A 12,603-nucleotide genomic window follows, 5' to 3' on the forward strand; every position below is an offset into this window, starting at 1 on the left:
GATGAGAAAGTGGAGCTAACCTCCCCAATTTCGTGCTTTGGCAAGGCTCTCAGACCTAGAGATGGGATAAGTAGGCAGCTGCATGGTGCCTCTTATAACATTGAGATATGTGCTCTTTTTAAGTCTTACCTCCTAATCCGCCTTCGGGATTATGCTACTGGTATCGTACTAACATCAGAGTGGGGGCAAAGCAAGGGGAGCTCATTCTCTCACTCTCCTTTCCCCTGCAGATGATCCCAGCCCTAGACTCAGTGCACAAGCTCAGGTCGCTGAAGATATCCTGGACAAATACAGGAATGCCATTAAACGAACCAGCCCCAGTGAAGGAGCACTGGCAAACTATGAGAGTGCAGGTGATAATCATGGTAAAGAACGGAATAGTCACTTTTTATCACGGTGATGAAGGGTAAAGGTGATCCGAGTTGAAGTAGCCTTTTCCTTTTTTTTTTTTTTTTTTTTTGTTTTATTTTTTTATTTTTTTATTATTACTCAAATGAATTTATCACATCTGTAGTTGTATAATGATCATCACAATCCAGTTTCACAGGATTTCCATCCCATAACCCAAGCACATCCCCCCATCCCCCAAACTCTCTCCTCCGGCGACCATAAGTTTTTCAATGTCTGTGAGTCAGCATCTGTTCTGCAAAGAAATTCAGTCTGTCCTTTTTTCAGATTCCACATGTCAGTGAAAGCATTGGATGTTGGTGTCTCATTGTATGGCTGACTTCACTTAGCATGATAATTTCTAGGTCCATCCATGTTGCTGAAAATGCCAGTATTTCATTCTTTTTAATGGCTGAGTAATATTCCATTGTGTATATGTACCACATCTTATTGACCCACTCCTCTGTTGATGGACATTTAGGTTGTTTCCACGTCGTGGCTATTGTAAATAGTGCTACAATGAACATCAGAGTACATGTGTCTTTGCAAGTTGTGGTTTTCTCTGGATAGATGCCCAGGAGTGGGATTGCTGGATCAAATGGGAGTTCTATTTTTAGTTTTCTGAGGAATCTCCATCCTGCTTTCCACAGTGGTTGCACCAATTTACAATCCCACCAACAGTGTACTAGGGTTCCTTTTTCTCCACACCCTCTTCAGCACTTCTTGTTTGTAGACTTTTTGATGATGGCCATTCTGACTGGTGTCAGGTGGTACCTCATGGTGGTTTTGATTTGCATTTCTCTAATAATGAGTGATGTTGAACATCTTTTCATGTGTTTTTTGGCCATCTGCATGTCTTCTTTGGAGAACTGTCTGTTTAGATCTTCCGCCCATTTTTTGAATCGGTTGTTTGTTTTTTTGGTATGGAGCTGCAGAAGGTATTTATAAATTTTGGAGATTAATCCCTTGTCAGTTGATTCACTTGCAAAGATTTTCTCCCATTCTGTGGGTTGTCTTTTCATTTTGTTTAGGGTTTCCTTTGCTGTGCAGAAACTTTGAAGTCTGATTAGGTCCCGTTTGTTTTTTTTGTTTGTTTGTTTTTATTGTCAATACTATAAGAGGTGGATCTGAGAAGATGTTGCTGTTGTTTATGTCAGAGAGTATTTGGCTGAAGAGTTGTATAGTGCCTGGTCTTATATCCAGGTCTTTAATCCATTTGGAGTTTATTTTTGTATATGGTGTTAGGGAGTGTTCTCATTCATTCTTTTCCATGTGGCTGTCCAGCTTTCCCAGCACCACTTATTGAACAAGCTGACCTTTCTCCATTGTATTTTCTTGCCTCCTTTGTCATGGATGAGTTGGCTGTAGGTGCATGGGTTTAATTCTGGGCTTTCTATCCTGTTCTGCTGATCTATATTTCTGTCTTTGTGCCAGTACCATACGGTTTTGATGATTGTTGCTTTGTAGTAGAGTCTGAAGTCCAGGAGCCTGATTCTTCCAGCTCCATTTTTCTTTTTCAGGATGTCTTTGGCTATTCTGGGTCTTTTGTGCTTCCACACAAACTTTAAAATATTTTGTTCAAGTTCTGCGAAAAATGTCGTTGGTAGAAGTAGCCTTTTAACAGCTACTTTTGAATAGTTGTCAGAAAAATATGGTATCATCCCCAAGATCAATTAAGAGGAAACCAAAGTACATCAAAGCATAAATTGTATACTGCAAGTATTTATGCTTGTATGTGCACAGAGTGTCTCTGGAAGAATCTCTTGACATTGGTACTGTGAGTTGGCCCATGGGAGACTCACAGGGAATGCCAGGGAGAACTTCCCACACTTTTGGGCGGGGTGGGGGTGGATGGGCATTTAAATTTCATTTGGTTTTTTTGGCCGTGCCAGGGGCAGCATGCAGAAATTCCCTGGCCAGGGATCAAACCTGTGCCACAGCAGTGACAACACCAGATCCTTAACCTGCTGAGCCACCAGGGAACTCTGGGAAATTTTTAAAATAACCAAAAAATTGAAGGAGTAGCACTACTTAGACTTAGCAAATAGTAACATTTTGCCGCATTTTCTATTTTTTTTTTTCCTGAAGCATTTGAAATTATCTCCTAAGGATAAAGATATTTTTCCTAAATAGGCCCAATATCTTTATCACACTGAGGAACTTTTTTTTTTTTTTTTTTTTTTTTTTTTTTTGTTGTTGTTATTGTTGTTGCTATTTCTTGGGCCGCTCCTGCGGCATATGGAGGTTCCCAGGCTAGGGGTCCAATCGGAGCTATAGCCACCGGCCTACGCCAGAGCCACAGCAACGCGGGATCTGAGCCGCGTCTGCAACCTACACCACAGCTCACGGCAACACCGGATCGTTAACCCACTGAGCAAGGGCAGGGACCGAACCCACAACCTCATGGTTCCTAGTCGGATTCGTTAACCACTGCGCCATGACGGGAACTCCACACTGAGGAACTTTAATTTCTTTTGATTTTATACATACATGGATAATCAAAATTGATTAATTAAAAACGTAAAAACAACTTTGGGAACCATAGATGTCTTTTAGCTGCATTTTTTAGTTCATCCTCAGCTTTTTCTCAGGCAGCGGGCGAAGCCCTGATAAGAATGGGAGACCTTAGCACTGGCCAGCCAAGGGGTTCACAGCCAGCCGTTTTCTGCCTGGGCAAGAGTCCATGTCTGTGAGATGAGGGTGTTATGTGAATTGATTTTTTTTTTTTTTTTTTTCTTTTTAGCCGTGCCTAAGGCATGCAGAAGTTCCTGGGCCAGGGGTCGAACCCATGCCACAGCAGTGATAAAGCTGGATCCTTAACCTGCTAGGCCACCAGGAAACTCCATGGTGATAATTTTTGAGGCCCCTCATAGTTCTGTGGTTCAGTGATTGTGATAACAGAGTATTATCTTTATTAATTTATTTTTATTTATTTATTTTTTATTTATTTTTTTATTTTTTTTGTCTTTTTGCTATTTCATTGGGACGGTCCCGCGGCATACGGAGGTTCCCAGGCCAGGGGTCGAATCGGAGCTGTAGCCACTGGTCTACACCAGAGCCACAGCAACGCAGGATCCGAGCCGCGTCTGCGTTGCCACTGGTCTACACCACAGCTCACGGCAACGCCGGATCGTTAACCCATTGAGCAAGGGCAGGGACCGAACCCGCAACCTCATGGTTCCTAGTCGGATTCATTAACCACTGCGCCACCACAATGGGAACTCCTCTTTATTAATTTAATAAAGACTTCTTTTGTTTGGATTAAGATTGGATTAAGAAGTAAAACTATTCTCAGCAACTGCTTTCTCAGTATATTATCATTGCTGTCAATAACTTAAGTTTTTTTTCAAAGAACTATTAGAAAGCACGAACTACTTTATTTTTTTTTGAAATTTTATTTATTTTTTACAGAATAAAATACATATATTTAAACACAGTTACATTTACACAGATTATTATATCATGGATCTTAAGAAAGAGATTAAGTGACTCCCTCTGGAGAAGTGGAATGGAAAATATGCTGAGACAAATAGGAAATTTATTCTATATGCTTTATCCCATTGTGTATGGCTTTCATCTTTACTATTTAGTATTATCTATGACATTTCAATTTTTCTTTAAAAATTAGCATTATATTAAAATTGTGTATATTACACAACTAAAATTTATAAAGAAGAAAGCCTTATATACCATGAAATATTTTATATAGCATAATAAAAAGAATAACTTAAGTGGTAAGAATAACAAAAATAATACACCCTCTGAAAATAAGTAAAATATAAAATGCATAAATTGGTTAAAAAACAGTGTAGCTATATAAATATGTCCTCACAATTTGTTACATCTTATTGATTCTTCAATATAGGCATTACACCATTCTAGGTGATGTGATAAACAAGACATTATAGACCTTACATTGTACCATGGAGAGAAATGGTTATTAATAATACAATTGTAGAACTGTATTATTTAATTGTAGAGTTGCATTATTTGATTATAATTATCATAAATTTTTTGATGGAGAGGAAATCAGAATCAGATCTAAGGAGACTTCAGCATTCCAAGAATGATGTCAAATGACCCCCTTCATGGTGGATTATGCACTTATTTACTCTGAGATAGGAGCACGAACTGCTTTATTGTTGCTCTGAATACCTAGCAGTGCCAGAATATTCCAGATTAACCTGCTTATCCTTTTGGGGGGTGGGTTTTGTTTAGAAGTTATGGGTGATGGTGAAAGTGCCCATGATTCCCCTCGTGATGAGACCCTGCAAAACATCTCAGCTGATGATCTCCCGGACTCCGCGAGCCAAGCAGCCCACCCTCAGGATTCAGCTTTCTCTTACAGGTATTTCTTTCGTAGGACTTAGGACCTTTGGATGTGAACTTTTCACCACCATTGCTGTCACTTCAGGTCAAGTGTTTCATTGAGTCCCTTAATAAATGTGTAAAGCAGAGACGACATAAGAATGAAATGCTGTTTATTGCGAAGACGTTGCTTCCCTTGTGGATGTCATACATTAAAGGCTTTAATTCAGGGATTTAAAAAAACAAACCTCATATGCTCACAGGGGCCACATAAGTAATTTTAGTGAAACAGTGGCAGTGCCTCTGCCCATGCAGACTCCCAGCATGTGACCGGTGCTGAGGGGACAGAGCTAGGAGGTAAGACCCCCTTCAGAGTTGTTGAATAGCCCGCTGTCCCCAGTAAACCTACTGGAGCCTTCCCAGTTTGTCATTCTCCTCATTCCCTGGGCAGATCTCTGTGTCTAATTTGGCTTGAGACAGAAAATGACTTTAGGAGCCTGAAAAATTTGCTTTTGTTTCATAAGGAACCTTTGTTTTTCCGACAAGGTGATCAGTTTTAAAGCACTGATTATCCATTCAATCCTCTATTTTTGTCTCTGTCTTTCTCTCTTTTTAAACTTTATTATAGACATTTTCAAGCATGTACCGAAGTAGAAGAGTACAGTGATGTGCCCATTACTCAGATTTCATAGTTACTAATACATGGCCAATATTGTTTCATATTTTCCTCCAATTCAAAGCAAACTCTAAATAGCATGTCCTTTTATTGTATTTTATTTTTTTACTGAGGTATAGTTACATGTTTCGGATGTACAACACAGTGATTCACAGTTTTTAAAGGTTATACTCTATTTATAGTTAATATAAAATATTGTCTGTATTCCCTGCATTTTACATATCATTTTATTTTTAAATATTGTGGAGCTTTATAATTTTTTCTTGCATTAAAATCAGGGGGAATGGAAGATATAATTTTTATTTTCCAGCCATGACTTTACTTTTATACAGTTTAGGAGTCTTTGCAAAGTGAGCAAATAATTACATTTGACTGGTTTGATTTGTAAATTACTCATTTTAGAGGAAGCAAGCCAATGAGGAAAGACTCAGAGCTAGTCAGATGAGGTGGGCAAGTGGTAATCCTGCAGGAGGAGCAAACTGGCTCGTTCTCTGAGGTGTTTCAACTCCATTTTTGGATGGCAGCTTTGGACATTCTGAAGAAGCTCTGGTCCATGCCCTTCAGAACCAGAAAAGGGACACAGGCATCAGCAGATAAAAGAATCCAGACAGCCCCTCCCAGTGTGAAGAGCCGTGTTGGTGTCATCATTGTAGAGATAATAGCGGGTGGTTCAGGAGTTGGAAGTTCAAAGCAAGCAGATTTCTGCTCCACACAAGGTTAAAGCAACGGGGCAACAGGAGGGGCTTCTTGAGAGGTGGTGAGCTGTCTTATGGTAGGCTCGTTTCTCAAGAGATGCGGTAGAAGACTTAGTTTGGGTGGTGAGGTAGTTTGGATGACTTCTGTTGACTCCCTCCCAACTCTGGCATAATTCGCCTTTGTGACTTTGCTCATCGTGCTGAGCATAGAACTCAGCATGTGTTGATTGGTCTCTTGAGTCTGTTGACTGCTGAATGATCCTGGTGCAGAGCACTCTGCAGCCTTGCTCCCCAGGTAACTAGAGAGGCTGCTCCTTAAATGAGGTGTCAATAAGTTAAAAATCATCTTTTATTTATGACTACTTGAAGCATTTGAGTCTCGAGGTGGCATGTTAATTTGTGTAGTAAACATAATAATAGTTCATAAAATGTGACCATATCTGGACAAAGAAATTAATGTATCTTTAACTCACTCTTCAGAGATGCAAAAAAGAAACTGAGGCTTGCTCTTTGCTCTGCTGATTCTGTTGCTTTCCCAGTGCTAACCCATTCAACAAGGAATGGTTTGCCCGACCACACAGACCCAGAAGGTAAGTTGCTGCAGGATGGTTTATGTTTTTTTTCTGTATTTATAGGTTGAGCCATATGAAATTGCCAGTATTCTCCTGTATTGAAACTATGTAGCCATTCCATACAGTTCTGAGGGGTCATTAAAATGTTCTCTGATTGGAAGTGGGATTCAGATTAGTTCTGCCGATACATGTGGTAAAGCAAAATTGACATCCCAGAGGCTGAAGGGTGACCTTCCGTGTGTGTAAGACCATGGAAATTCTCAGCAATCACAGAAGTTTTTGTTTGTTTGTTTGTTTGTTTAGACAATGAAATTGTCTGCTTCCTAAAAGTTCAAATAGCTGAAGCAATTAATTTACAAGATAAGAACTTGATGGCTCAACTGCAAGAGACAATGCGTTGTGTGTGCCGCTTCGATAATAGGACTTGTAGGAAACTGTTGGCTTCTATCGCCGAGGACTACAGGTAAGGTGCCCTGACTGTTTCACTTGCGCACCTGTTTTCAGCTGCAAGTATTTTCTCCTCAGTCCTTATTTCAGAAGTGAATCTAGGCTTACTACAAAGGGCTGTGTGTACCTGGATGTAGATGTCTAAGGAACGAATTTGGATGTTTAGTCTGGAAGTGTAGTTATAAATGAGCAGCTCTCAGTAAAGAGGGTGCAGTTTGCGGCAGCTTTGTACAAAAGCACCTTTAGCGGAGGCGGGGCCAGGATAACTAGGTCGTTGTTCCCCTTTTTAGGAGTGACAGAAAAGACTGCTTCCCTGCATCCAGGGAAGCAAGAGTAGGCCTAGGAATCGCTACCCTTTGTCTGCTGTGAGTCACTTGCTAACAGCTAAGGAGAAAAGGAACTGAGATGCTTTGGAAGTAGGGAAGCTTAGGGAGTGGGCGCTCTTTATCGATTGTTACATTTAAACTATAAGCAAATAATTGGTGGTGTGTTTAATGATCGAGCGGTATATTAGCCTGTGTTTTGTTGTTATTTTAGTTTTCGTGGCAGTCAATTTTCTGTGAAGTGTGAGGTTCTCCCTGGGTGGAGACTCTGCCCCAGTGTAAAACAGACCAACAGTGCAAAGGGACTTAATGTTTAGTGAGTTAAGGAGCCGAGTGATCAGCCCACTAGATGATTTTCTTCGCAAACATGCAGAATGGTTCTGTTTTTCTTTTCTTTCCCTTTTCTCTCTCCTCTCCTCTTCCCTTCCCTTCTTTCTTTCATTCTCCCTCTCTCACTCTTTATTTCGTTGCACCTGTGGCATGTAGAAGTTCCCTGGGCCAGGGATTGAACTCGCACCAGAGCAGCAATCCAAGAGCGCTCTTTTTTTTTTTTTTAATTGAAGTGTAGTTGATTTACAGTGTATGGTGTAGTTTCAGGTGTACAACGTAGTGATTTGATACTTTTGTAGATTTTACTCCATTTTATTTTTGTAGATTTTACTCCATTTAAAGTTGTTATAAAGTATTGGTTCTAGTCCCTGTGCTTACATGACGTCCTTGCATGTGGTTCTGTTTCTTGAGCTGGCAGCATAATCGGTCCTTAGGCTGGTTGTCTGGGGCCTGACATTCTAATTTGTAAAACCAGAGTCTTTGAAGCAATTTTGGGGGTTAAAGAAAACTTAGGACTCTTGGTCCCTGCAGGAAGCATGCTCTGTGTGTGTGTGATGTCCTGCAGAGCATATTTCCTTTTTAGGAAACGGGCCCCCTACATTGCTTACCTCACTCGCTGTCGACAAGGACTGCAGACCACACAGGCTCACCTGGAAAGGCTGCTGCAAAGGGTTTTGCGGGACAAAGAGGTGGCCAATCGGTATTTTACCACTGTCTGTGTGAGGCTGCTGCTTGAGAGCAAAGAAAAGAAGATCAGGGAATTCATTCAAGGTAACCAAAGACCTTTAGGTTAAGCATCTCTTCAGCCATATGTTATTGGGAAGGTTCGGACATTTTCTACTGTTTTGCTACTTTTTTTGAGTATCTACCGGTCTAAGAACAGTTCCTTAAATTCCCAGGCATTTCTTAATTAAACCTTGATATCAAACCAATAAGTTTCATTTTTATCCCGGATTGAATATCTATAATGTATGCAAAAATTGGAAAATTAATAAAGTTTTGGATCCACACAGTTTTCCTTATTTTTTTTTTTTTTTTTTAAACAGAGCAATCTTGTTCTTAAAGCTTTTGCGTTCGGAGTTTCCATCGTGGCGCAGTGGTTAACGAATCTGACTAGGAACCATGAGGTTGTGGGTTCGATCCCTGGCCTCGCTCAGTGGGTTAAGGATCTGGTGTTGCCGTGAGCTGTGGTGTAGGTTGCAGACATGGCTCGGATCCTGCATTGCTGTGGCTCTGGCGTAGGCCGGCAGTTACAGCTCCGATTCGACCCCTAGCCTGGGAACCTCCTTATGCCCTGGGAGCAGCCCTAGAAAAGACAAAAAACAAAAAACCAAACCTTTTACGTTCTTCTTACCCTCCCCCAGTTTTTAATGAATTGGCTGCATTTTCTCCTGAGATAAACTATGCCCAGCTACTTTTGGCTTGAGGAGCGTGATTAACACGATTCCTCTCTAATTTTCTATTTAAAATTGTTCAAATACTGTGTTTTAAAAATTATTATTTTGCATTGGAGACTTTCAGAAACTCACAGCAGCTGATGATAAAACTGCTCAGGTGGAAGACTTTCTGCAGTTCCTTTACGGTGCGATGGCCCAGGATGTCATCTGGCAGAACGCAAGTGAAGAGCAGCTCCAGGATGCTCAGCTGGCCATCGAGCGGAGTGTGATGAATCGGATCTTCAAGCTGGCTTTCTACCCCAATCAGGATGGGGACATACTCCGTGACCAGTGAGTCCTTCTGCTTTCATGTGCCTGTGTTTTAGACCAGCCAGCCCCATATTTTAGACACACTATCTCTGAGACTTAGTATCTGATAGTAAAGGAAAAAATGCACGTAACCTTTTTTCAGCCATCCGATTTACAAGATCGGAAAGAATGACAATGCTCAGTTTTCAGAGACGTGGGGAATCAGGCTGGAGGGTGCGGAAATTGGTCTGGCCTTTTGGGAAGGCACCGCTGTTTACTCGGCCTCAGCTGTTCTTCCCTTCTTTCTTCCGCCTGCTCTTCTCCTTTAGATCTTGACTCAGACATCACTCCCTCAGGGAAACCTCTTCTGGCCTTTCTGACTGTCAGGGCTCCCTCAGGCCTGGGTATCTTTCTTCAGCACTTGCCGTTTTAAACTTGTCGTAGTCATAGTTTCTCAACCTGGCACGACTAGCATTTGGGGCCAAATAATTCTTTGAAGTGGGAGGCTGTCCTGCGTATTGTAGGACATTGAGCAGCATCCCTGGCCTCTGTGTGCTGGAGGCAGTAGCATCCTACCAGGTGTGAGAACCAAACATGTCAGTGTCTCTAGACATTGCCAGATGTCCCCTGTTCTCGGCCCCTGGCTTGTGTGGTCACGTGATGAATGCCTCTGTCCTCCCCTGGATTGTTCTTGTCTCGAGAGCAGGAACATAATGCATTTAATCATCTCCCTGTCAAGCACAGTGAGGGACTTGTACCATATCCTCACTATTTACTGGGATTGAAAAGTTATATTTGAATATCAAAAAATCTGGAATTGTATGGGATATGAATTGTATCTCAAGAAAGCTTAGTTTTAAAAGTAGTTTTGTTTTGTTTTTTTTTTTTTTTTGGTCTTTTTATGGCCACACTTGGGCATATGGAGGTTCCCAAGGTAGGGGTCAAATCAGAGCTGTAGCCGCCCCTACGCCACAGCCACAGCCACATCAGTGCAGGATCTGAGCTGCGTCTTCAACCTGCACCACCGCTCATGGCAGTGCTGGATCCTTAATCCACTGAGTGAGGCCAGGGGTTGAACCTAGTCTTCCTGGATACTAGTCAGATTTGTTTCCACTGAGCCACGCAGGGAACTCCTCCTTCACCTTTTTTTTTTTTTTTTTTTTTTTTTTTGGTCTTTTTGCCATTTCTTGGGCCTCTCCCTCAGCATATGGAGGTTCCCAGGCTAGGGGTCTAATCGGAGCTGTAGCCGCCTGCCTACTCCAGAGCCACAGCAACACGGGATCTGAGCTGCGTCTGCGACCTACACCACAGCTCACGGCAACGCTGGATCATTAACCCACTGAGCAAGGCCAGGGATCGAACCTACAACCTCATGGTTCCTAGTCAGATTCATTAACCACTGAGCCATGATGGGAACTCCCTCCTTCACCTTTTTAATTCTAGTTATTTTCATCTATGAAATGACAGAGCGACTTCAGAGACCCTTCTCCATCTAAGCATCTGTGATCTTTGTTTCTGGCTTTTGATCCCTTTACTTGCTCTTGGCCTATTTATCAGTTAGTTTGTCCAAGCAGCTCCTCTCCTTTCTCCCTTGGGATGCGGGATGCGGTCCTAGGCCAGGAATGGGAGCTTCTCCACTCCACTCTTCCCCTGGCATCCCCTTAGCTCACTCAGCATTTCTCAGCAAATCCTAAATATGAGAGGTTTTTTGGCAAGATAGAATACTTACAGCTAAGAGAGAGTCTCAACTATGTTTGTAATCTATATCCAGAAGTCAATCTGAAGCATTTTAAATGTGTTTTGAAAAAAATTAATTAGGACTGTGTACCTGTTTCTGAAGTAAATATTCACATATGTTTTTTGGGTTTTTCAGGGTTCTTCATGAACATATTCAGAGACTGTCTAAAGTAGTAACTGCAAACCACAGAGCTCTTCAGATACCAGAGGTAACACAGGTTTATGTAACATGTGTGCTGTTGCTTGATAAAAATTGCTTGGTGCACTATGTACCTGTTTCCAAGTTTTCAAGGAAGCGAAATATGATAAGTGATAAAACACCATTTGCACTAGATGCAGGTTAGTCTAACTGTAAGGTTCTCAAAGGTCTTTCCAAGGATTAAAATTCCCTGGCGTGGGAAGGGACCTTAATAGTGAGAGGAGGGAGGGCAGCATGGAGGAGCCCCTGCCCCGAAGCTGCCCTGCGAAGGCAGGGCTTCCTGTCCACAGCTCTGCTGATGGGTTAGGGTTAGGGTTAGGGTTGCCGTCCATTGATGCTTCTACAGTTAGATTTTTGTAGGAATGTCCCGTTTGAGGAAGGGGTCTGGGGGCACATCAAAGAGTGTGAAAACTCATCAAAGCGTGTGAGAGGGAATTGAATCTGAATATGACCTCAAATGACCTTTTATTTATATTAGCATTTTTACCTGTCTTTATTTATATTTACATTTTACCACTTTCTTACAAAATGAGAAAATAGGAAAGTTTCAGGTATTTGAGTTTTCTGGGTTTTTTTTTTTTATTTTTTTAATCCTTAGTAATGAAACATTAATTATTTTCAATCATCTTTGATTTCTAGAACTACTGCAACAAAAGTACCAGGCATAGATAAGTTCCATTCTAGCTGTTTAAGAAAGATAGTTGTTTGAAATTTTACAAATTCTAGGTTCTGTGTTATCGTATCTCTCTATTAATGTGTATCTGGGTGGTCTTTTAAAATGCAAAGCCAAGTGTTTTAAAAAGTTAGGCTTCAGTCTTAAGTGGGAGGGAGGGGAGGAATCGCAGTTCGGGTTTTACTGAAGAAAGGAATGTGTACCCGTCTTACCCTCTGCCTCCTGCCATGGAGGTGGTTGCCGTTTGATCTGGGAGCTGTCTGCCTGTGTCTCACGTAGGTTTATCTTCGGGAGGCTCCGTGGCCATCTGCTCAGTCAGAAATCAGGACGATAAGTGCTTACAAGACCCCCCGGGACAAAGTGCAGTGCATCCTGAGAATGTGCTCCACGATCATGAACCTGCTGAGCCTGGCCAACGAGGACTCCGTCCCAGGAGCGGATGACTTTGTCCCCGTGTTGGTGTTTGTGTTGATAAAGGTGGGCCCCTCGCGGCTCCTAGTGAGAAGAGTTTAGTTGGCATTCCGAGGAGATGCCAGAGACTTGGGCTCTTTTACACGTTTCACCCTCTCTG

At 41.8% G+C, this 12,603-nt stretch overlaps 1 protein-coding gene across 30 annotated transcripts in view; it reads left to right on the forward strand.

Moving 5' to 3' along the window:
* GAPVD1 (GTPase activating protein and VPS9 domains 1) overlaps nt 1-12,603 on the forward strand; it is an 82,137-nt gene that overhangs the window by 61,902 nt on the left and 7,632 nt on the right. For 18 of the 30 annotated variants that reach the window (XM_021068631.1, XM_021068637.1, XM_021068681.1 and 15 more), the window contains 8 exons: nt 231-365; nt 4,606-4,735; nt 6,547-6,656; nt 6,942-7,101; nt 8,322-8,509; nt 9,252-9,465; nt 11,297-11,369; nt 12,312-12,509. In XM_021068631.1, the coding sequence (XP_020924290.1) occupies nt 231-365; nt 4,606-4,735; nt 6,547-6,656; nt 6,942-7,101; nt 8,322-8,509; nt 9,252-9,465; nt 11,297-11,369; nt 12,312-12,509 (1,208 nt within the window). The remainder of the gene's footprint in view (nt 1-230; nt 366-4,605; nt 4,736-6,546; nt 6,657-6,941; nt 7,102-8,321; nt 8,510-9,251; nt 9,466-11,296; nt 11,370-12,311; nt 12,510-12,603) is intronic. The other 12 variants (XM_021068642.1, XM_021068720.1, XM_021068703.1 and 9 more) reach the window with 1 other exon arrangement.

Source organism: Sus scrofa, chromosome 1 (assembly GCF_000003025.6).
Source record: "Sus scrofa isolate TJ Tabasco breed Duroc chromosome 1, Sscrofa11.1, whole genome shotgun sequence".
NCBI lineage: Eukaryota > Metazoa > Chordata > Mammalia > Artiodactyla > Suidae > Sus > Sus scrofa.